The sequence below is a fragment of the Durio zibethinus genome, chromosome 18 (assembly GCF_047325235.1).
Source record: "Durio zibethinus cultivar Kanyao isolate XHJ-2024 chromosome 18, ASM4732523v1, whole genome shotgun sequence".
NCBI lineage: Eukaryota > Viridiplantae > Streptophyta > Magnoliopsida > Malvales > Malvaceae > Durio > Durio zibethinus.
This window is the reverse complement of record NC_143179.1, coordinates 4,629,245-4,651,984: the sequence shown is the minus strand read 5'-3', so window position 1 is coordinate 4,651,984 and position 22,740 is coordinate 4,629,245. Positions and strand designations below refer to the sequence as shown.

Sequence of the window (22,740 nt, the reverse complement as noted above, 5' to 3'; positions counted from 1 at the left end):
TCATCCTTTTCCGTTTTCATGTTTTTTGTTTGAATCAGTAGTATGTTTAACAGGACTTTGCACTAAAATTTAAAATGAAATTGGATCTATATAATGTTTACAAATTTGATTGGAAAATTATGTAATAGGATGAAAGAAAAAATTTTGAATTTGTATGTCATCTAAAAGTAAAATAAAAATCCAACTTTAGATTTAAATTTTCATTTCAATTCATTATAAAATAATATATATATATATATATATTTACAACCAACCCAAATTGAACAAATAAAAAAGCTTTCATGCTCCGGGCATTTTATACGAAGTTCTTTAAGAGAAGATTTTAGAATCTCTCAATAAAATTAAAATTTGCTTACTTAGTAAAAACCTTTTTAGTATTTATTTGCTGCTATTACCCTCAAACACTCTTTTTTAAAATAGGCTAAAGGATAAAAAATGTTCTTATATTATATAATTCAATAATTATTTAAATTTTTAATATTTTATTACAATCAATTAAGTTTTTAATTTTTTATTTCTATTCAATTGATTTTTTAGATTGACGAAATCTAATCATATTGTAAAATTTAATCAATTAATATATGAATTATAGTAAATTAAATTTTTAGATGAATTTTAGAGAGAGGAGGAGATAAAACAAAAAATAAAAAAAAATTTATTTTATTCAATTTAATTAACATATATATTAATTACATCGTGTAATAAACTTTTAACTATTTTATTAATGTCATATGAAATTTTATTTTAGTTAATAAAAAATTAGTGATATTAACTTTTTTATCAAAATAAATATTTAATTAGATGCAAATAAAGATTAAAATAATTGATTAATTATAATAAAAAAAATAAAAATTTAAATAATTTTTTAATTATAGCATAGGATTTTGTATATCCTTTAATCTTTAAAGTACAAAGCTATAGAACCCAAATATATATATATATATACAAAGCTTCTTATTGAATGGAATCATTTGCCAAGGATGATACGTGACTACGTGACTCAACAGCATTAGCCAATCCTACAATCTTCGAAATTGGTGCTTTGCTTTTGAAAATCCCAAATTATGGGAGACATGGCTTTTGCCTAAGCATAGAGAAAGCGGATACTTGCAAAGGCATTGCTTTCCTTGGTAAAGAATGTTTATCTTCTTTCCACTGTTTCTTATACTTGTGATTCTTGTACCGGCTGTATCTATATGTTTTTCTTGGTTTAGTTAGAAATGTGTGTAGATTGTTCTGTAAGTGTAACTTGAAAAACATTTTGTAACTCTTATGTAAGCTTTGCATGTTGTCTTTCCCAAGCTCCAAAAATAAAGGGAAGGGTTTGCTGACTAAATAATTTTAACGGATGTTTTAATTTTATCGAGGAATTTTAAAAATTTCATTCAAAGAACTTCTAATAAATTCTTCCGTCCATTTCCCTGTAAATAGAATTGTTTATTCATTTTTGCGTCACTGTCTTCTCCAAGAAATCCAACCTTCTCTCTCAAAGCTATTTCATTTCCTCAATTTCCTATCATCAAGACACCTCCCTCAACCGACCTAAACCTTCTAAACCCTCCCTAACCTCTACTTGGTCCAATTTTTCATCGAAAAACCTGCAAAAACCACACTAAAGCTATCACCAATCGATCGACACCCACTGCTAACTCATCCAGTGCATTTCCTCACTTTACCTTTTCCTTTAAACCAACCCAATCTTCTTCACCTTAAACATCCTTTCTTCGTCCAAACCAAACTACCCTACCAGATCAACCGGTTCGCCTTGTTTTGTCTCTCCAGTCAAGCTTATTAATGCTTCAACTTCCTTTTATTCTCTCTTATTGGTATATCTTTGTGGTGTTCAGTTGTAACCGAAAAGCAGAACACTTTTATGTCTGTCAACAAAAGTATGAAATTTTGAAAACGTGAGAAGACACGACAATTAAATGAAAAGTAGCATTTCCTAACACCTTTCCTATCAACCATGCAAACAAACAGTATAGCTTTCGTGTTCCATCACAAGTTGCCTGCTTGGTTTCTTTTCTTTTTCTTTTTCTTTCTCTCTTATCAAATCTTGCAAATAATCAAACTTGTGCGAGTTTTTCTTTTTTTTTTTTTTTGGGGTGGGGGCATAGGAATTCGGAACGAAGAGGCAGACTATATCAACACTGATTTTTCAGTTTCCAGGTATTTTGCAAACTTAACAGCACAAAGAGGAGAAAAGAAAATGGAAGAATAAAAGAAAGAACCAACGTATTAAAGTTGGCAGCTTCAATTTACAAACCAATGTATCAATTATGTACAAATATTAACAGTAACAGCATTGAAGTTGGCGACTTCAAAGGCAATATTGACTGAATTATTAGTGATAGCTTGATTTCCACGAGTACAGAATTCTACGGGGAAAATGGATTTGTGAAACTTTACTGTAAATCAGAAAATCAGTTGCCACTTACCACATCGACGAAATCATCATCGGTGAGCCAATCATTTGAGTCCTCACCTTCAGAATCTTTATCTCGAGAATTTGATTGGCCTGCTTTCTGCAAGCCACCAAGAGTTTTTGGTCCCTTGTTCAGCTGAACCCAGTCATTGGATCCACTAGGTGAAGAAGTTTTACCGTGCTGTGTCGATTTACGCACTGATACTCTATTAGAAAGATAGTTATCATCATCTTCCAAATCACTGAACGAAACATCCTCTTCATGTTCCAGGTTTTTCTTGACACTCACAGAACTTCCACTTGAAATATCTGCTTCTTCCAACCACTGCTCAGCATTCTCTTCACTGGCAATCTCCAATCTTTCCGCTGCATTTACGATTTCACTGACCTTTTCTTCAGAGGAGATGTTCTCTTGCTTTGTCTCAGTAACCTCGCCGCTCTTTTCAGATGCATTGAGATTACTATTCTCAACCCGTGCATTCTTATTGTTTTGCAGCTTCTGCAGAAGTGCATCTCTAGTCTCAACAACCTGCAACATAAAACTTTCAATGAAAATTGTTTTGATTGCATAAAACAAAGCATGCTTTTTCCAGCCAGAAAGTGAACATAAAACACAAATAGAAATTAGTAACAATGGAGCAAAAAGAAACAAAAATGCATATTAGAGATAAAAGAGAATCCGCTGTTGGAGAAAATGATGTGAAAGTTGAATCCTTCACTTCATTTATATATTTCGCAAATGCCCATTTTTATATTCTTTTTCTAGGTTTTGGTGAATTTGTAACTGAGTAGTCTACCAATTTGGTGACCGACTTAGTCATTGCTTTATAGGTTAAAGAGAGTAGAACATGTGTTCTCGAGATTCACAACATTTATATATCAGAAAAGAAGGGAATTTCATGCTACATTTAAAATCCTAACCCCAATGCTCTCCCGTTAGAAAAAAATTGGTAAGTCTAGAACCATTGCTTGTTCCAACACTAAGGTCCAGTCAAGTACACCTATTCCTTGTTTCTGATCAATCTACTAAATCCAACAGGCCTTCAGCTCTGATTGCTGATGCCTGAAACAATATAGGTTTTTCACTATGAGATGGGGGGCAACACAAAGGAGAAGCACTTCTTAGGGAAAGAAAAATAGAATGGAGTTGGGGAGGATGTGATTTTTAGCAAAAGTTGCAGATCAGAGATTACGCAGATAGTGGGCCTATTTCATTGGGTTTTCAGCAGGGCACTCTAGGAGTTGCAAAGATCACTACAAAGCTTTCAAAGCAGTAGCAAGCATATGTACAGACATTATTGGCATATAAACACAGAAAATAATTAGAGCACAAGGAACCCAGTATTCGATGCATTTGACTATGTCTACAGGAATATGTAATTGAACAAACAAAATCAGGCTATTAGCTTCTGGCTACAAGAACAAGCAATATGTTTCTGAGATAAAGTATTCATATTGGAAAAAGTTAAGTTGAATAATTAATAGTAGAAAGGAATATAACATGTGCCTATGGTATTACTCCTGCATCATTTTTTGGCCAATTTTATTCCTACACCAAATGCATGTGATTTGAGGTAGGAAGGAAGATAAACAGAAAACAAGTACATTTCCGGGTGAATTAAGGAAAGCAGTTGATGATATGGTCATTCTTCATCAGTATATTTTATTTCCACACACTACTATGCATGTAAGTAAAATTCCATAAAACATCATAAAGATATTAAAATTCTTGCCTCAGGAGTTGATAGAAGCTCAAAATCATTCTCATTCAATCTTGGAAGCAACAATATGAAGTATATCATCCAAAATCTTTCATCTCCCAAGTGATGATGAAGGTTAACTTTAAGAGCTTCAAAACTTGGGACTAGGTGTTCAATATTTTCGACATGCTCTCTCTGAGCCTCTGACATTTTGAAATCTGCAACTATAAGCCAATGTTTTGTTAGCTATAAATTTCCATTCATTTCAAAGAGATTAGGAAAAGAGAAAAGAAGATGCTCAAGGGTAAGTTCTCTCCATGTGTCCTCATATAATATGCTCCAGTAACAATAAGTCTATGGTACAAAGTAGCAACCTTAATCTCATCACTGCCCAGTAATCAGAATTTTGCATTTGAATGCCAGCCATAGGCAAGTCAATTCAACCAAACAATGAGAGCCAACAGCATTTGTCCACCCCAAAACAACTCAATCAAATTCACGTACACTCACACATACAAAGTTCCCTTCATAACAATGTATATTCAATGCAAAAGTCATTGCTTGCCTATGCACATCTACTCTAATGGTATAACTTACCAAACCTACAGGATTAGCATAAGAGAAAAATCACATTGTTATCATTGCTCTAGTTAAGCAACGCACAAACAGAGCATAAGAAATCCCCCTTAATAATGGAAACTTCTAGGTCTAGTGTTCCACCACCTTTACAAAATGTTAGCATTGCAAATAAAGGACGAAGCTGCCCTCAATCCATTAATCATTTTAAGAACCGCGTCAAAATAAGATCAAATAAGCGTAACATATCCTGCATTTGATCTTCAGATAATAGATTATTATTTTGCTAATACTTTGGAGAACTAATTAAAATCCCTAAAGTTAAAACCTAATTTAGGGTTTATAACAATTCAGGAAAAAAATGCAATACAAATAAAATTAAGTTTGAAATAAGAATTAAAAAAATAATAATGATACCGTTATTTAGTGAGAGAGGAAATTCAGTCCAGAACTCTGGGCAGTTGGAAATTTCTTGAACAAATTCAACCACCTCTTCCGTAATTCCCGGAACTCCATCATCATCATCACCATCATCATCATCATCATAACCATGATTATCTTGATTTGGGAACTGCAAGAAACTCGAAGCGAATCTGGAGATCTCTGTCAGCGCTTTGTTACTTGATAACAACGAAAGCCCGCCCTTGAAGCTTCCTCCGATCTCTGCCAAATCGTTGCGGATCGCCTCTAGCTTATCCAACGGCTGCTGTTGTGCTTCTTCTTCTTCTTCTTCTGGCTCGGCGGCAGTGACACAAGGAGGCGAAGAGGGAGGTGGTGCTAAGAAGGCAGCGACGCCACGTAATTGGCGGCCGATAGTCTCCCTGAGCACCGAAAGATCCTCCTTGACACCGCCGTTTCGGTTGGTGGGAGTGTGATCGGTTGATGAGGTGGGTGAATGAGGAACGTCGGATTGAAGAGACTTCAACAGCCAAGACATTATAGAGTACTAGTATTATAATTAAGTGTTAAATGAAAATTGAGAGGGAAAAAAAAAAAAAAAAAAGGAGCACGGAGTTGTTCTTCTCTTTTCTGCTGGCTTTTTCTACAAATTTATTTTCTTTATTTATTTTTGTTATTATTACTTTTTGTTTGGGTTTATTTTATAAAAAGTAGTAAAATATAAAAAATTCGTAGAAGTGGTTGGGGGCAGCGGTGTTAGAGTTGGTTGGCTCAGTCAGGGGCTTTTAAATATTTTATCCGTTGTTCCGTTTACTTGTTTCGGATATATTTGTGTCCCTTCTTTTCGGCACTTTATCCATGCTCGACCCCACATTTCTCACTTTTTTTTTCTTTAAGTTCCAATCCAATAAGTACACGGCAATGCTGCTGATTTAAAAGCAATTTGTTATCCCTTCAAAATTTAACTAAGAATTAAGATAATTCATGTAATCATTTTTGACATCCAATAAATTTAAATTTTAAATTTTAATGATTATAATTTTTTAAAAAACTTTCAAGCCGTCACAGTTTATGAAAATTATAAAAAAAAAAAAAAAAAGGTCCTTTAAAATGAAAGAAGTTAGGGTTTCCAACCCATCCTTTGGAATCATCATGTAAAATGGTAAAAGACGAAAATTCATTGGACTGGGCAGTTAGGCCTTTGAAACTGACATTGTTGGAGCTAAGTCTAAGGTCCTTCCGTTCTTCTTTCTTCTATGCCTCCAATTCAACACATCAAACATAAAAAAAAGGACCACATCAGGTAGAATCCATTCTAACTACCTGCTCCTACAAATTATATGTATGCACATATAAGGACATCAAGCTGCAGCACATGTGATTTCTATGCATGATCAAAACAAATTTTACAAAGCAATTGATTGATCAGGCCTTCATTCGTCGACAGGGAGAGAAAGGTGTATTAATGTTTTCTTACGGCACAAGTTAAAGCAAAATGTTACAAATCATTTCCATCATCTGCAACCTCAAAAGAACCAAACTGAAAAAGATGGGGATAATCCTGAAAGAGAACAGGATCAAAGCTCCTGCTTCAGCATCAACAACATTCAAAGCAGGTTTAAAAAAAAAAAAAAAAGAATTTACCAAGTCTACAATCATTATTCCCAACCTTCATCAATGGAAATAATCAATAACAAAATGATCTCTCTTGCTCTCTCTCTCTCTCTCACTCACTTACTAATTATTTAACAAAGAATCTTAATCTATCTAGCTACAGCACATTCACATTATACGGTACATAATTACCTATTGTTCGAGCATTTTCCATGTTCAAAATTCACAGCTGACAGTTTGCATGTTTCTTCTTTCCTGAGCTTCCAGATATAAAACATGTTCTTTGCCCAACGCATCTATATAAGGCCTGTATGTGGATTGTATGCTTGAACAGGCCTACCTGTACTGTAGGGGTGGACACTGGCTCCGTAAGAATTGCCAAAAGGATTTGTAGGCTGCTGCTGTGGGCCCATCATCATCATCATCATCATCTGTTGCTGCTGCTGCTGCTGCAACATAAAAGCCTGCTGCTGATTGGCCATTGCTGCCATCTGGATTGAAGGTGGAGCAGCAACCATGTTGGAGGCATAAAAGGGGTCATGTGCTGGTTGTTGCATCATGGCACCAGACATAGGAGCTGGTTCCCATGGATTATAGCTCATGCTCTGGTTGCTTCTTCGGATTGCATCATCATATAGGCTGTCTAGTGCAAGCTTGTCAAGTCCTCCAGCCTTTCAATTAATACGGTTAAAATACTATCAGTGAGACATACATATATATGTTATATTAGCATACACATGTTTATAATCCTGGACAAACTGATTACACTGTCATATGCAACAGCCTTGTAATATAGCACACAATTCTAGAGGAGAGATGACGGAAGTAAAACTACCAGTTTACTAGCACCAGTGGCACTGTCATTTGAGCTTGGAGCAGTGACAAGTGCCAATTCCCAGCCCGTAGTACCATTTGCTTGAACAGGAGCAGCAGCGGAAGTTGTTTGCTCAGCTGGCACACAACCATGGAAACATAAACACAATTTCCCAACAAGAAATAACCCATTGAAGCAGAGTTGATCCAATTTAAAACAACCCAAGATAATTTCAAAGATGTAAGACAAAAATTGAAAGTATTCAAGTTCGTTTTACACGGTTAAAATAAGTAGAAAAGCATATTGTTGAAGTTGCACACTGTGTATCATTGAATTACTGTAAAGGACTCAAACTCACCAACAGTAACAATAGCCAATGCCAAGGCATTCTTCTCATCTAATTCAGAAGCAACAGGGACAGGATCATTTAAACCCTAGCAAAAACAGGAAGAACTCAAAATGAAACGACAACAAATTCAGATGAACAGCCAATTCTCATATAACAATATGGTAGGTAACAAGAAGAAAATGAGACTATGAAATTACCAACAAATCAGGCGGTTCAACAACAGGCTCTTCCACTTTCTCCACTTTTTCTGGTTCAGGCAGAGGAGGTGATGGTGAACGTTCCTCCTGCACCTCTGGGGTTTTCTTGTACTCAATGGCCAACACTTCCTTGGGTTTGTCAACCTGCTTGTTCAAAAATAAAATGTGTGATAATAATCATTGCAAACTTTTGTAAAATTAATAGAAAGTAGTTAACAGTTCAAAACAGGACTTTTATAAACAATTACAAGAACATATATCATAGACATGTTAACAGAATATTACATATGAATAACAACTCAAAGGACAGACCAACAATGAAAATTGGGTTGATTCTTATACTTTACAGGAATCTGACTTGCAAAATATATAATTGTCCAGATCTGCACAAATGGGTGAATCATTGTTCACTAAAAGAAAATGAGCAAACACTCTCCCAACCTACTTTGCAAAAACAAAAAAAAAAAAACCTTTTAAAATCACATTGCTCTGTTTTCCACAAGCCAATCAAATAAAACTATTCTTATAAAATTCATAGGCTAGAAAGGATGACGTTTACAAACATAAATAAATACATATATTACAACTAATTGTATGGATGCAAAGGCAAAGAAATATATATAAATTATAATATCTTCTAGTTCAAACCAAATCAATTTCACAGAGAAAATTTCTAGACCTGATCTTTGCGAACTGTTGAAGTCCGTGGAGCTTCTCTTACATACTCTTCCATGGCTAGAAGAAATGATACAGGGGGCTTCAACACAAACGCCAAAAGAAAATTAATTTTATAATGAAAATTCATGAGCTTTCAAGGAAAAGAAATCTGCTTCAGAAGACACCAATGGTGGAGAATCCTAACCTGATCTATCTTAATAAACCTTTCTCCACGCCCAACATCAAGACTTTTACATACTTCATAAAATTCTGAAAGCCTCTCTGCCTGCAAATACAAAGTGTTACATTTCCCCGGAGTTTGCAATCCTCTTTATGTGCGCTAGGAGATGATATTGCTAGAATAGCTATTTACCTGTTGGCCAGATCTCCTGTATATATCCAAAGCCCTCATAGCATCTGAACGTTGCATCTCAAAGAACTGTCATTGTTAAGAGCATCATATATACATGATTCACTGAATAGAAAAGCATCTTATTTAGAAAGTTAATACCACAGCTTACCTTGTCTACGAGATTAACCGTACCATCACTGATAGCTTGATAAATTTTGACACTTTCAGAAGCAACCTGTTTGAAATGACAAAAGGACAAAGACAGTAATATCATTTCTAAATTAACTCTACAAATATGGGGAGCGTAAACGGCTATGATGTTTAAAAAGTAACATACCATTGAAAGTGCCAACTGGATTACAAAATTATGAACAGCTGCACCTTGTGGCTACACAGAAATTCCATTAATATTTTCATTAAAATAAATGGAACAAAAAACAGAAGATTTTGTAGAACATGCAGTATAAAAAGAAATACAACCAACACAACCAGCACCAATTTCCATGCCATATCTACCTATAGCAAAACAAGAGGCATTAAATACTGACCTGACAGCCAAGAGCACGAAAAAGAAGCAGTTGCAAAGCTGGCAAATGCTCAAGCAAGTCTGCCGTGTCCAAATCTTTGGTTCTCTGCAAGAAGATTCAAATCTATGAATTCTCCAGATAGTTCAGTTTCAGTAAGATTAAAGCTTTGTAAGACACATAGTTACAATTCAAACAAGAGAAAGAGAAACATAAGATCCTCACAGGGTAGTTTTATTTAGCTAAATTAGAAGCCCATATTTATAGATGTGCATGCATGCTTCCAGGCACAAAGAACTAGAGGATAGAAAAGGGATGGCAGGAGGGAGGCATGGAAACCTAGAGCACTTATTTATAGCGATGGCTCAAAAACAGCATGTGCTGCCATGAAATGTAGCATGAAAAAAGTAGATTATTCAAGAGTTAACTTGGAGAGACATAACTAATTTATTTAAAAGGGAAACATAGAGTTCTAAATATCTGAATTCTCCATCAGAGCAATTTCACCCAATGAAAATCCCAATCTTTGTGAATTAACTTGATTTATCAATTATCTTTCACTCTTACTTTCTCATATCATGCAAAAATTGGAGCTCTACACAAGTGCCATACCAACTACTACCCTATGATGTTGCAAAGAAATCATTAAAAAGAATGGTAGCAAAATGCCTCCCAAATAAAAACTAACATAGAAAAAAAAGGATTGTAGAATAAAATTAAAGATTATGTAGAAAAGATAAGCTTCTTACAGGGCGGTCCATCTCAATATCATACTTCAAGACACGAAAACATTCCAGCCTCTCCTCCAAGAATAAGGCATAAGTGCGAACCCAGGCAGAATAATCCCATGCTGTGCAGAACATGGTTAAGGATTTCATAAACAAGGAACTTCATTTTTTCGGAAAATTAATAACATGGATTCTCAGAAGATAAGGTACCATTTGGGCTAGAATCATCCTTGAAATGAGACATGTTAAGCATATGGCTTCTACTTCTGCCATAGTTAATGAGTTCTTCATGAAATGTAGGGTCCACCTCCCTCAGAGCACGATGAATGACTATTAAAGTTTTTAATGCAACCTAAATGCTAAAAAACATTCAGTTAACCAAATTTAAGAGCATGCATCAATTACAACATAATTGTTAATGTTGCAGAGATCAGGTTTGCAATTAAACTAATAAATGAGCATTCAAGCTCAACAATTATTCTTGATATTCAAACCATCAAGTTAACACAGAATTCATAAATGCATTAATAAATAGTCCCTTTGATGTTCTCAGTATTTACAATGATAACCTATCATAAGTCCCCAGTTTTGAAAGTACAACTCCCATGGTAAGAGATGTAACTGAAACTTGCAAATGAGAGAATCTGAATTACGGTATGTTTGTAATCTGTCATACCATGGAATCAAAATTTTCACTTGTCAGAATTTTCTTCTTTAAAATGGTAAAGCCATAGAGCATGGAAAAAATATAAAAGGCATTGAAGATAATGAACTGTCAAACAAGGAACTATTCAAACTTAATTCATCTTAATATGGATTCTATCAGAATTGGACTTTACAGCCTAGGAGTTAGGAAGCATGCAACTGATCATATTTCAAATCAAGCACAAAATCTTTGCTCAGCCTCTTGAAAACTAAAAGCTTTGATTATCTTCAGTTTATTTTCAGCATAAGGCACATTTCACATTTAAAATTTTATGTTAATTAATGACATGATGGGGAACAGATAATGAATAAGAAGCAGAGTCTCAGTTTCTATCATTTGTTCAATAATGATTGTCATAGATAATTTATAAGATTTTTTAAAGCTTATAGAAAACATACATACACATATATAATAACAGGAACCTTAGTAGTTAGTCAATAATTTCTCTCTTAAAGTATCGCCAGAATTTTCATCAGTAACACATGTTAACTCTTATTGGCACATCCCTGTCTTCAGTTATCCCATCAGAATATGTTATTGGCAATATTAACATACCGCCCAATTATGTGTCCTTGATAAACGCCTTGCAAGAACATGGATGCAATAGGCAACATCAGCCCTAGGCCTAGTAGCCGAAATGGCAGTGAAAATTGCTGTGGAAAGGAAAAATAAAGTCTTATTTATAAATCATCCATAAAGTGCTCTCTCTACAGGCAGATAAAAACTCAAGCTAAATAATACTATCACCACACCTTGGGAGTGAATGAAAAATTAGAAAAGAGAACCCAGTACTAACCTCTAATGTGTTTTTCCTTTGCAGGGCGTTCATAATGATTTGTGGCCTTAACTATAGCAATATCCAATTCCTGCAAAATACAAAAATGCATAACCAAAAAGGACCAGCAACATCCATATTTGAAATAGCAATCTTAACGGTTATTATTATATACAGCTAAATCCACCTTATAATCACTATTAACTTTAGCCAATGAAACAGTGGTGGTATCTTTGATGGCTCCAAGTGCTCTCCTCAAGCTCTTTTGTGTGCCCCCGCCAGACATTCTCTCTCCCACTCAAGCACAAAATTCTAAAAAAAAAAAAAAAAACCATCATTTAGACAACATTACTCTCCATATAAACTTCAATTTTCCTCAAACTACGCAATAAAATTTATCTTTGAACATCAAACATAAATTTACTTCCTTGAACTCATTAACAAAAATAATCTTTAACCTCAACTCTAGAAGTTTGCAAAACATCAATTAAGATCTAATGATACCATAGTTCATAATTGCCTACATAATCCAACAGGCACTCTTAGCTCTCATTCGAACATTTCCAGAAACTAACATCGCAAACATACACACAACAGGAGAGTGGCAGTCATCAATAAGAAAATTGAGAAATTAAAACAAATTTCTGCAAAATTTCCCTTTTCACCATTTGCACAATCAAAAACAGCCAATCAAAACCAAACTAAAGATTAACAAAAAAAAAAAAAACCCAGACAGCAAAACAGGAATAAAACCACATAAAAACGAAAATGAAGCTGAAAAACTTCAAAATTCAATCAAACAAAAAGCACCAACCTTTGACTTACCACCCAAAAGGAGAAAAAAAAAAAGATCTAACCAAATAAAAATGAATTAGAAAATCAATCAACAATTCTAGAATTATGTTAATCTTCAATACATATTAAAGGAATACGAGATCAAACAGCTTAAAAAAGTAGTTTTACCTGAGGCTGAATAATAAAGACAGAGAAAAATTAATCGGTGGAGTTCTGGTCTTCCAGAGACAGCAAAGAAAAGTCGAACAAATAATGAGCTTTTGAGTTCTGGTTTGTTTTGTTGGGTCGTCGGCGTCGCTATTTTTTTTCTCTTTTTTTATTTTAATTATTTTTTTACTATTTTTAGAACTACAATTTTAAAATCTATTTTTTTTCTCTGTATTTTGATATTTTCTCTTTTTCTATGTCAGAAGAATACGGACCGCAAGAACTTGTACCGTCGAATTGACGAGTAAACAAATGTAGGGGGTTTTGTTACTGTGCGTTCGATCTCATTCTCACGTGCTGCGCCTGTTTCCCACTTTTGTTTCATTTCATTGGTATAATCAAATTTTCCTAATAATTATAAAAGAAATTGAATTTTACGGTAATTATATACAACTTTTTTTTACATTTAAATTCCCATAGTTTTTATTACTACTTAACTGCGAACTTGTAAAATCCCTGTAATTTTAGCAATACAACTTGCATGCTTGACTAACTCCTTGTAAAAATTAATTGTTTTGACATGTATATATAAAATTTTTTAAAATTTTAATTATAAAAAAATAAATAGAGAATTTTGAAGTTATCTTTAATGAATTCCATAAGAAATCAAACACATGAAATAGTTTTGTTAAGTGAGATTAACATAGATTTATTGAATATTTGATTCAATAATAAATATATATTTATGTAATTGTGTTCAAGAGATTATCTCTTCGAATTAGAGAAAAAAATAGAAAACAACATAGTTATCACTTATAATAAACCTTATCTCCGCTTGAGATTTGATTTAATATACCTTTAGTCAGTTTTATATATAAAAATTATTTTTTATATAGCAATAATGAAAATTTTTTATTTTTTAATATAATTTTTTTAAATGAGGACAACGTCTTATTACATGAAAATAAAAAAGATAAGGCTTTGTTCGAATCCAAACTTTAATATCTTTTTTTGAGGTTTCTTTTATAATTAAGTTAAAAATAAAAAACATATTAAAAAAATAATAGGTGTAAGTCACTAATTTTAATTATAAATAAATGAGATAATTTCTTTAAAAAAAAAAACTTTATCATTTCCTTAAATTTATTAATTTAATAATGTAAAATACAAAACTTTTATTACTGGGATTCTTTGTTTCCATTGTGGGATTCTAATTCCTAAAGATGATGAAAAATATAATGCATATGGTTTTGCCATGTAGTGGATTATTTTTCCTTTTGATTTATTTTTATTCTACATTAGTTTTGGGAACTTGGGTTCCAAAAAACGGGAATTGGTTTTTTTTTTTTTTTTTAAATGACCAAAGAACCATAGTTGTCTTTTAGATCAAGAAGTGGCTTAGAAACAAGAAAGCCTAATGTTGTCAGCAAAGTGAAGACACCAGTTTTTTTTTTTTTTTAAATGTAATTCTACCCTTGCTTTTTTTGTTATTTGCAAAAGTGACCTTACTAATTTTTGCAGAATTTTAAGGTTGGAGTGAAATTAGAAGATGAATTGGACCCACCCTAAATCATGCACATTTTAAAATCAAGATGAAGAAGTGAACTTCAACTTTATAGCAATAGTAGTACTCTTTGTTTTCATTTTTGCCCTCTGTCTTAAATTGTGATTAAAAAAAAAAATTCTAAATACATTTTTTCTTTTATATTGGAATTTAAAAATTTTATTAGTTTAGACTAGAGATTATCAATTGTTAATCATTCTTAATAATTTATATATAAATGCAATGTTTAATAAGATTATAATTCAGAAGTATAATGAATAAAGAATTTTGAATCAAGTAAAACATTTTCTAATAAAAATGATTCAATGGGATCACAATTTTTATCAATAAATCATATAAATCTTATCATTATTAATTTAATAATAATAATAATAATAAATCATAAATAAAAATTATTTAAAATGATAATATAAAAATAAAATGAACATAAATATCAATTTAAGTCAATCAAAATTTATCACGTTTATTATATAAATTATTCCTTCATAATTAAGATAATAAACTAAATAATTTTTCAATCCTTTTTATATCATTCCCAATTAAATGTGTTTTTGGTTTTTCTAAATCTAAAGGTATATAAATTGATTAATTTTTCAAATCAAGATAAAATATATTTTATTTAATAATTTTAAAATAAATTATTATAAATTATTTATTCGAGATAATTTTAATAAATAATTATCGATAAAATTCGAATGTAAGATATTTTCGTTGAATATTAATCAATTAAATCAACCTATTCATAATTAAATGTGTCAAAATTAAACATTTTGCGCCTATCACATCACATACGGGAAATGAAGAAAATTTCATAAAAAGCCTTGAATTACCTGATTTGGACCATTTATCCAATCCAAAGAAAAATAATTTTGATTAAACTTTTGTAATTGTAAAACACAAGTTTTAACTTAAAAAAAAAAATCTTATTTTTTAGATTTTTATTAAAAGATGCTTCAATTTCTACCCACTTCTAGTTAAAGCTTTGAAGAAAGGGTACAATGAAAACAACATATTAATTTTTTCCAAAAAATTATGATAAATGAAAATAAATACCTATAAATGGGAAAATCAAAATTAAATACTAGGTGCAGTGAGCCGGAAATATAAGCAGATGCAGGGGTGTCCTTTGGTCGAGGCAACAAGTGGTGGCACGTGGAAAGCGCGTGAAATTCTTGGACAGAACTGTTAAGTTAAAAGACGATCGTACCCTCCATTTCAAAACGAGAAGAAAACAAACAGGATCCATGGGCAATGTTTGAACGGCAAGATTTGTCTTTAGAAAATTGTCATGGTTGCGGAGAAAAAAATAGTGGACCCCACTAACAACCTGGGCCCAGTTTTTTCGAGTTCGACTCCTCACTCTGTACCATGTTACAACTGACGCTGGTTGGGAGGGCTCCACGAAAGCTTCTTTCTTTATTTTTTTCCACTTTTTAAAATGTTTCTAAATTTCTAAACCGTCTGATTACCATTTTTGGACGTACAAGATTTATTTGTTCTTGGAAGCTCTGGGATCTGAAGGATAAATATGTTCACATGCGCTTTGCAATCTGCTTGATCAATGTATTTTGAAGTTTCAAATGGGTTTCCAAGAATAGCAGTACTATATCAAATAGATTAATTTTATAAGATTATTAACAAAAAATTATAATCATAAAGAATATTATTTTTATAAAAAATTGATAAATTAAATACTCGTTCAATACATAAAATTAAATCAAATTTATACATAATAAAACTTGAATTTAGATCTTAAAGCTTAAAAGTTTGAATTTTATATTTTTAATTAATTTAAATTTTACATGCATCATCTGTATATAATATAAAATTTAACAATGAATTAACGAAATAAAAATAGTATAAAAATATGATACAAAAGAGTGACAAAATCCTCTGGATTTTTTTATGGAAGGAGCAATGAAGTAGCAATCTGCCGGCAAGAATATGATATTGGTTATCCTGATCATCCAGCAAATATAAATATGAACTGGTGAGTTCATCACATCACCAACTTTGTGTCAAATTCTTGAGCAGTTGGAGCTTGATGGCAACCTTTTTGATGCAATTTGTTTACCAGAAAGAGGAATAGCATGTTATACGGAAGAGAGGAAAAAGCAAAAAGGAAGCCATCTTTGACATTTAACCACAGAAGTCAAATAACTTGGAATGGAAGAAACCATTGGTTCTGAGTTTGGCAGAAACAGATAAAATGTTAGTTGAGTTGACATCCTAACTTTCAGACTACATGCATGTATTTACCTTGCATTGCACTGCACAATTCTCATTTTGTTTTGAGATACATCCCTTAGTCATTTACAAAATCAGAGAAAAAAAAAGAATGTGTTTATAATAAATAATTTAGAACATTGATCTAAAACATACTAATATTACAATTGTTTCAGAGGACTCAAATGCCTCTATAAGTGTTTCAAAATTGGTAGAAATCATCAAAAGAACCTTCAAGATCTCCTGACAACGGCTGTGGCAAAGAATGGATGATGGCTGAACTCAAACAACCCTTAAGTGATGGGTCAAGAGTTCCTAATCGATAGATAAGGTTTAGAGCAACACTGATGTGCTCCACAACCTGCTCTAGTCTCCGGAGTTCAGCCAATCTCTCTGGATCATTGGAAAACTACTCTTGACCTCCTTCGTAATCCTCTGGGCATCCTTGAATTAATTATACATAACTAGTGTCTGGATAGAAAGTAACTCAGTTATGTTTTGAACCAGAGACGTGAAAGCAAATGCAACGGAGAAAAAAGGAAATTGAACCCTGGGGATTGGGGGGGTTTGATGGGGCAGAGATCTTGTCCAATACTCACAGAAAAGCGAGCATGAGTTGTTGATTCCTTGAACAATGGGTATGAAACGTGATCAGGAACGCGGGCTCTTTGTAAAAGCTCCAAATGCTGGAAAGAGACTGAACAGATTAATAGGGAGGATGAATTGACAATATTTAAGCAAAACATTGAAATGAGAGATGAGCAGCATCTGCCGGTAATATATATAGATGTGCAAGACAATTTTAAAATTAAATCAACTTCATTTCAGAAATCTGCATTTTAGACCAAAATGACAATATTACAACACAGGCTTTAGACTGGAAAACTGTTTCCACTCACAATCAGGGTAAAACATGGCAATTTACAAGTAAAAAAAGTGCTGCTAATTATAAGTCCTTCAGCAAGACATATATAGCATTGAAGGAAAAAGACCACCGGCGGGATCCGAGATTCCCTAGCCAAATCTTTACGTGAATCCCTTTCCTTCTTTCCCTTTCGTTTAGCTGATCATAACAAATAAAATCAATTAATAAGCTTGATCATTGCTTGCAATACAGAAACAATAACATGCAGATCATAGAAAGAAAAAAACCAGTATAATCAGATTGTCAGACTTATCCATGGACACATTTTTTTTACATGAGAAAATTGAACAAATCTACCTGTGGCTTACAGATAATCTCATAGCAAAGAAAGGGTACCAAGGAATAGTTACCAGTATCATAGCCAACTTAAGATGAGTTTTCTGTGCAAGCTTGATTAAGACAGCATATGAATTCCAGTATACCATGCAGTATTCGGTGGCAGAATACTGCGAACACAAGGAAATTTTTGTCTAGCGTCAAATAGAACAAAGAACTAAACTTTTGTTACTATGTTTTCATTGCATGGAACAATGTAATGAAAATAGTGAAATTTAGAAAGATTGATGTTATTTTCCACTTTCTTGTAAAGCTTACCAAATAAATTTTCAACTATTAAAATTTTTAAGTTCGTTATGGTTATTAACTCTTTATCTCTTGCTCCAGAAATCAAAACAAGAAAAAAAAACAGAAATGCTGATGAAAAGCCTACAATTTATTTCATTGTAGAAGTTCTAAAGCACCAACTTTGCCAAAAAATACAATTTTATCCCCTATCAGAAAATTTCCTAAATCTTCCGTTGGGGCTTTATTTTTTTAAGCTCCAATTTAAGTAATTTTCCTAGAGTCTAGAACAGAGATAATTGACAGAATCGACAGTCATTTGCTGCTTAATTGTTTGGACTTCGCAAACCTGTTGGGCCTATGGTGGTCCAAAACCACCAGATTGGGGGAAACTGACAACTACTGACTGAGGATACTCTCCAAGAATGTTTCAAACAGCAATCAGACACTAACAGCTCAATAGAGGAAGTGCAACATTGTTCATAGAAGAACAATCTTGCTTAATATATTGCTGATACAGCTAAAAAAAATTATTAATGAATAGACTGCAGGTCGACAAATATATTGAATGAATAAAGCTGTTCTTAATCCTCAATTCCCAATAAATATTAACAGAGTTAATTGAATTGGTAAAAATAGAATACTTTGCTAGAAAATTTATGTTTGATTTCAGCTGTCAAGAATATTCTTGATGGACGATTTGTAAACCCAATATAAGTGCTCTCTTAAATCTGCTATCTGCCTTGACCTTGGAACATGGAAGCTTCCCGTTCCCGTAAACTTTTTATGAGCCCAACGAATTCCCCAACAAGTGAAACAAGAAAAAAAAAACATAAATTTCAAGTATGATTCTTTGTATATTTCTGCCCTACTGATAGCTTTTTCTTCATGAAGATGCTATCTATCATTGATGTACATTTAGAGAAAGTACCTGAACGTCATAAAACATAAATCGCAAGACCCCCAACCTCACAAAAGAGAAAAAAACTATAATAAATGAAACAAACATAAACCCACATTCTGGTGAGACAGAAGAACATATACATTTTTGTGATGCATAAACTTTTAACAGCTATTATGATCACGCCACTCTAAAAATACAAGAGAAGCACCATAATGAGCCAATGCACCCATCACTACGAGAATGTGAAATATTTGATGACTATGCCCTGCTAAGTCAAACCATCCAGGCTTGAACCTCTCTGGAATTCGGCTAACATAGAACATGGTCCCTGTCAAATAGAATATGGCCATGGCAGACTCATAGGCCAGAGTGACATTGCGACGCGGATTAGACCAGTTGACAATTGTAGCATGGATTCCAGGGACAATGCCAAAGAGCCCCATGGAAGAAAAGAGTAAAGCTCGAAATGCACGAAATTTGCCAGTTGACAAGGTCGGTGACAGCAGTGTTACAATGGTGAACAAGCCTAGAGCTGTGATTCCACCAAGGTAGACAAAGTGCCATTGTGGATCGCATTGAAAAATGTAGTAGATTGGAGGAAAAAACGATGTGATGATCATGGTAGTGATCCCGGTATAGTCAATTCGCAACAATCTAAGGTTTAGATGGTGTGAATGGCAAGAAAATAGGTGGCAAATACTGCTTGATAAGAGGCAGAACATGGAGCCGCCTAAGAATACATTGAATGGCCACCGTGTAACAGGCGTCGCCGGAAGGGTAATATCCAATTCCGAGGTTGTTATTCGCTTCAAATCAATGAGATTTTTTGTTCCCTGCAATTCTCCAACTATATCAGCTTCATTGCATAAACAAAAATGAAGTGAAAAAGTAGGTATAACAGTATAAAATCATTAATAAATGCTATGGGGACATACTCACCCGAAAGAGGTCTTTAGAATCGTGAGAAACATTGGTGTCGCCACCAATAGGAAATGACCTGCACCAATTGTATTATAACATATCAACCTTAGCGTATCCTAATTGAAGTCTTCAGCAACATTTTAATGGAATTTCAATCACCAACTTCAAAACAGTAAAATCTGCATTGTTTGAATGCAAAATCTATAAATTTACAGTAGAACCTAAAATCTTGAAGCTGGCAAGCTGCCTTAAATCTGACATGTTGGAAGCTGTTCCGTAAAAAAGTGACAGTCACCACAAATATAATTGTGAAATGGAACATCAAATTCGAACCACAAAGATGTTGGGCCCTTTCTTAGTTGTAAGAGTTGATACCGTATTTGACTCTTATGAGTAATGAGCCTAATATGAATTGCATATGCATTCACTAAATTGGTTGAATCATCAAATGCCTGCCCGAGACTAAAGGCCACTTCATCAGTCAAAGCATTTATTGTGATTAGAAAATTCTTAATTTCTAACTTTCCAAGTCTCATCTGAACCATCTATCAGAAAAATTAAAAAGAAACATCTTATTTGAAACCAGCTCTTGTTTTGTTCTGTTACTTCCTAATGAGGTATGACATGTCAATAGTTGAAACCACCAAATCCTTCCTGATTAATATATTTCATGGCAATTAACAAGAACCCATTTTAGTATTTTCAAGACATCTGAACAAACACTTAGCATGAGCATGTCAATTTTGTTGCTGTAAAAGTGAAAAGCAAAAAGAACAACAACATATTTTAGAAACTTCTCTTATGAAAAAAAAAATCAAGTCAGCATAGAAATATACTGCTATCATTTTTACCAGAATTAGTTGGACGAAATTTCACAGGATTAAGAGTAAAAAGAAATCAGTTTATTTGCTTCAATAAGTATTGCCGGAAAATTCATTGAAATTAAGGACTAAAACCTTAAACGAACCTGATTAAGAAGATAATTAGATCCGCCACTCGTGGCACTTGCATCAAATTTGCCATGGTCAATCCCAAAAATAGAAAAAACCCAAGCAAATGCCTAGATAGTCCAACACAAAACCAAAATTAAATGAAAAAGAAAAAGGAAAGACTGAAAATAATCATAAGAAGAAATCAATCAAGAAACAGCACAAAAAAAAAATCAAATTAAAACTGATTAAGACCATAAAAGAATCGCGAAACTTTGTTTTTTTTTAACATACGTCCAAACATTAAGTGTTTCGTTATGCCAACGAAAGATGCTAAAAAGAGCTTCCTTGAGAGACCAATTAGCCCTGTAATAATTCAGTATAAACTCGTTGTCCTTCATGTACTCCGGGAGCACTTTGTACGACACCAAAACATACCGTCTTTTAGCCTTGTTCAAGCCCTGATCATAATCATCATCACCACCTGATTTTTTCCTGTTTTCCACCTCAACAGGTTGAGAAACAAGCTTGGAATCGAGGGTCGGATCCATCTTTCTGTTTTTCTCTTCAAAACAAATACAGTAACTTGATCTTCAACAAAAGTCACGACCCTGGAAGCTGAGAAGAAAACCCTGAGAGAGATTTACAAAGAAAACTTCCAGGAAAATTGAAAAAGACCCTTTAATTCTTTGGTTTTTCGTTTTTTTTTTTTTTTAATTCTTTGTCGGAGGGTTATTTGAGTGTAGTTTGGAGGATGGCAGATAGCTACCTACACCAACTGCAACATTTAAAGGGGGAGGGGAAGACCCTGTCTATAGCTTGGGCTTGGCTATAAGTTAATTGCTGTTGTTGGTGGATAGCATGGAGATGTGGTTTTTTTTTCTGCATGCATCGCAACCAAAGCTTACGTAAGGGAAAACTAATGCAAGGGAAAGAGTTGTTGGTCGGTCATCGATAAATACGATGCGGCTGGATAATGGGAAAATGGGATACTCAAAAACCGCCCATCAGTTGTTCCCTTTCAATAATTTCTTTAAATTATTAATCTCTTTTAAACTCTCTACTTTATATTTATTTGATTAAAAAAATTATTATGCATATAAATTCTTTTAAATATGTAACTTTCAAGCATTCATTTAATATTGTTATATTAATTAATTTAAAAATTAATCGATTCAATAATTAAATTAAATAGTGAGTGATAATCAATTTTTTAACATATGGATAGATGAATACATAGTTGAAAATATTTTTTTGATAATTATTCTTTTTGGTATGGTCCAAATCAATATTGTTAAGATTTTTTCAATTAACATTTAACTTAATTATATACTATACATGTAAATTTTGATTTTTTATTACATATATATTAGCTAAAAATACACATTTTATTAAAAAAAAAAATGAACCCAACTTTTTGAATATGAGGATATATTGGTGGTTTTAGGTGGAACCGCATCTAGTATCAAAACATGAGATAGTTTTGCAATATCCAGTAGAAACAATTTAGACATTAGAAATTGAAATTCATAAATTAAAGATATAATAATAAATATATATATATATATATATATCATTGTATTCCCTTATTAACTAATATATAAAAAATTAGATCAACTTATACTAGAATATTTTATTTTTTAAATTTATTAAAATCAGTAATTAAAAAATATATAAAATTAAAAAGATTTTTACTTATACAAGTTGATATCTTCTCATATATAAATGTAAAAATAAGACTTTATAAATCTACAATTTTGTGCATGAAACATCTTATTATGAACAAACAATATTCACTAAATCCAAAATTTAATTTAATTAATTTATGTAGTTATCCTTAAGAGATGACATCGATAAATTTGAAATTCAAATCTAAAATTTTTTTTTATTCCCAATTTTTTTTGATAAAAAAAAAAAACCAATAATGTCCATTTGCATAAATTAAGCAATGT

The 22,740-nt window shown here is 32.7% G+C and overlaps 3 protein-coding genes across 10 annotated transcripts; all 3 read right to left on the bottom strand.

The window, feature by feature from the left end:
* Nucleotides 1–2,218: 2,218 nt before the first annotated feature.
* Nucleotides 2,219–5,778, bottom strand: LOC111299028 (uncharacterized). Of its 2 annotated transcripts, none has more exons than XM_022893899.2 (3): nucleotides 5,119–5,778; nucleotides 4,159–4,349; nucleotides 2,219–2,954 (listed from the first exon to the last, which is right to left on the bottom strand). In XM_022893899.2, the coding sequence occupies exons 1-3, from the start codon at nucleotides 5,636–5,638 to the stop codon at nucleotides 2,424–2,426; spliced, it is 1,242 nt and encodes a 413-aa protein (XP_022749634.2). In that variant the 5' UTR covers nucleotides 5,639–5,778; the 3' UTR covers nucleotides 2,219–2,423. The 2 variants fall into 2 exon arrangements, with proteins under 2 accessions (XP_022749634.2, XP_022749635.2); XM_022893900.2 differs by having other exon boundaries at nucleotides 4,159–4,343.
* Nucleotides 5,779–6,545: 767 nt separating this feature from the next.
* On the bottom strand, nucleotides 6,546–12,858 carry LOC111299027 (putative clathrin assembly protein At5g35200). Of its 4 annotated transcripts, none has more exons than XM_089747058.1 (16): nucleotides 12,631–12,858; nucleotides 12,004–12,128; nucleotides 11,838–11,907; nucleotides 11,597–11,694; nucleotides 10,546–10,687; nucleotides 10,357–10,457; nucleotides 9,632–9,715; nucleotides 9,421–9,471; nucleotides 9,253–9,318; nucleotides 9,105–9,170; nucleotides 8,937–9,017; nucleotides 8,754–8,831; nucleotides 8,075–8,218; nucleotides 7,887–7,962; nucleotides 7,550–7,665; nucleotides 6,546–7,385 (listed from the first exon to the last, which is right to left on the bottom strand). In XM_089747058.1, exons 2-16 carry the CDS (start codon nucleotides 12,100–12,102, stop codon nucleotides 7,011–7,013), a joined length of 1,647 nt encoding a protein of 548 aa, XP_089603184.1. In that variant the 5' UTR covers nucleotides 12,103–12,128; nucleotides 12,631–12,858; the 3' UTR covers nucleotides 6,546–7,010. The 4 variants fall into 4 exon arrangements, with proteins under 4 accessions (XP_089603184.1, XP_022749633.2, XP_089603185.1 ...); XM_022893898.2 differs by having other exon boundaries at nucleotides 12,780–12,858; XM_089747059.1 differs by lacking the exon at nucleotides 11,597–11,694 and having other exon boundaries at nucleotides 12,780–12,858.
* Nucleotides 12,859–18,869: 6,011 nt separating this feature from the next.
* On the bottom strand, nucleotides 18,870–21,811 carry LOC111299025 (heptahelical transmembrane protein 1-like). 4 transcript variants are annotated; one of them, XM_022893893.2, is made up of 5 exons: nucleotides 21,227–21,808; nucleotides 21,083–21,154; nucleotides 20,827–20,919; nucleotides 19,878–19,935; nucleotides 18,870–19,771 (listed from the first exon to the last, which is right to left on the bottom strand). In XM_022893893.2, exons 1-5 carry the CDS (start codon nucleotides 21,337–21,339, stop codon nucleotides 19,100–19,102), a joined length of 1,008 nt encoding a protein of 335 aa, XP_022749628.2. In that variant the 5' UTR covers nucleotides 21,340–21,808; the 3' UTR covers nucleotides 18,870–19,099. The 4 variants fall into 4 exon arrangements, with proteins under 4 accessions (XP_022749628.2, XP_022749627.2, XP_022749630.2 ...); XM_022893892.2 differs by having other exon boundaries at nucleotides 21,083–21,808; XM_022893895.2 differs by lacking the exon at nucleotides 21,083–21,154.
* Nucleotides 21,812–22,740: the final 929 nt, after the last annotated feature.

Coding starts and splice junctions, on each gene's coding strand:
- LOC111299025 (XM_022893892.2), bottom strand. CDS start 21,339: ATGGATCCGACCCTCGATTCCAAGCTTGTTTCTCAACCTGTTGAGGTG. Junction 20,920..21,082: donor GAAACACTTAATGTTTGGAC/GTATGTTAAAAA, acceptor TGGACTATCTAG/GCATTTGCTTGGGTTTTTTC. Junction 19,936..20,826: donor CTAATTATCTTCTTAATCAG/GTTCGTTTAAGG, acceptor CAATTGGTGCAG/GTCATTTCCTATTGGTGGCG.
- LOC111299028 (XM_022893899.2), bottom strand. CDS start 5,638: ATGTCTTGGCTGTTGAAGTCTCTTCAATCCGACGTTCCTCATTCACCC. Junction 4,350..5,118: donor TCCTCTCTCACTAAATAACG/GTATCATTATTA, acceptor ATTGGCTTATAG/TTGCAGATTTCAAAATGTCA. Junction 2,955..4,158: donor AGCTTCTATCAACTCCTGAG/GCAAGAATTTTA, acceptor TTTATGTTGCAG/GTTGTTGAGACTAGAGATGC.
- LOC111299027 (XM_089747058.1), bottom strand. CDS start 12,102: ATGTCTGGCGGGGGCACACAAAAGAGCTTGAGGAGAGCACTTGGAGCC. Junction 9,018..9,104: donor ACAGGAGATCTGGCCAACAG/GTAAATAGCTAT, acceptor TTGTATTTGCAG/GCAGAGAGGCTTTCAGAATT. Junction 7,386..7,549: donor CCACTGGTGCTAGTAAACTG/GTAGTTTTACTT, acceptor ATTAATTGAAAG/GCTGGAGGACTTGACAAGCT.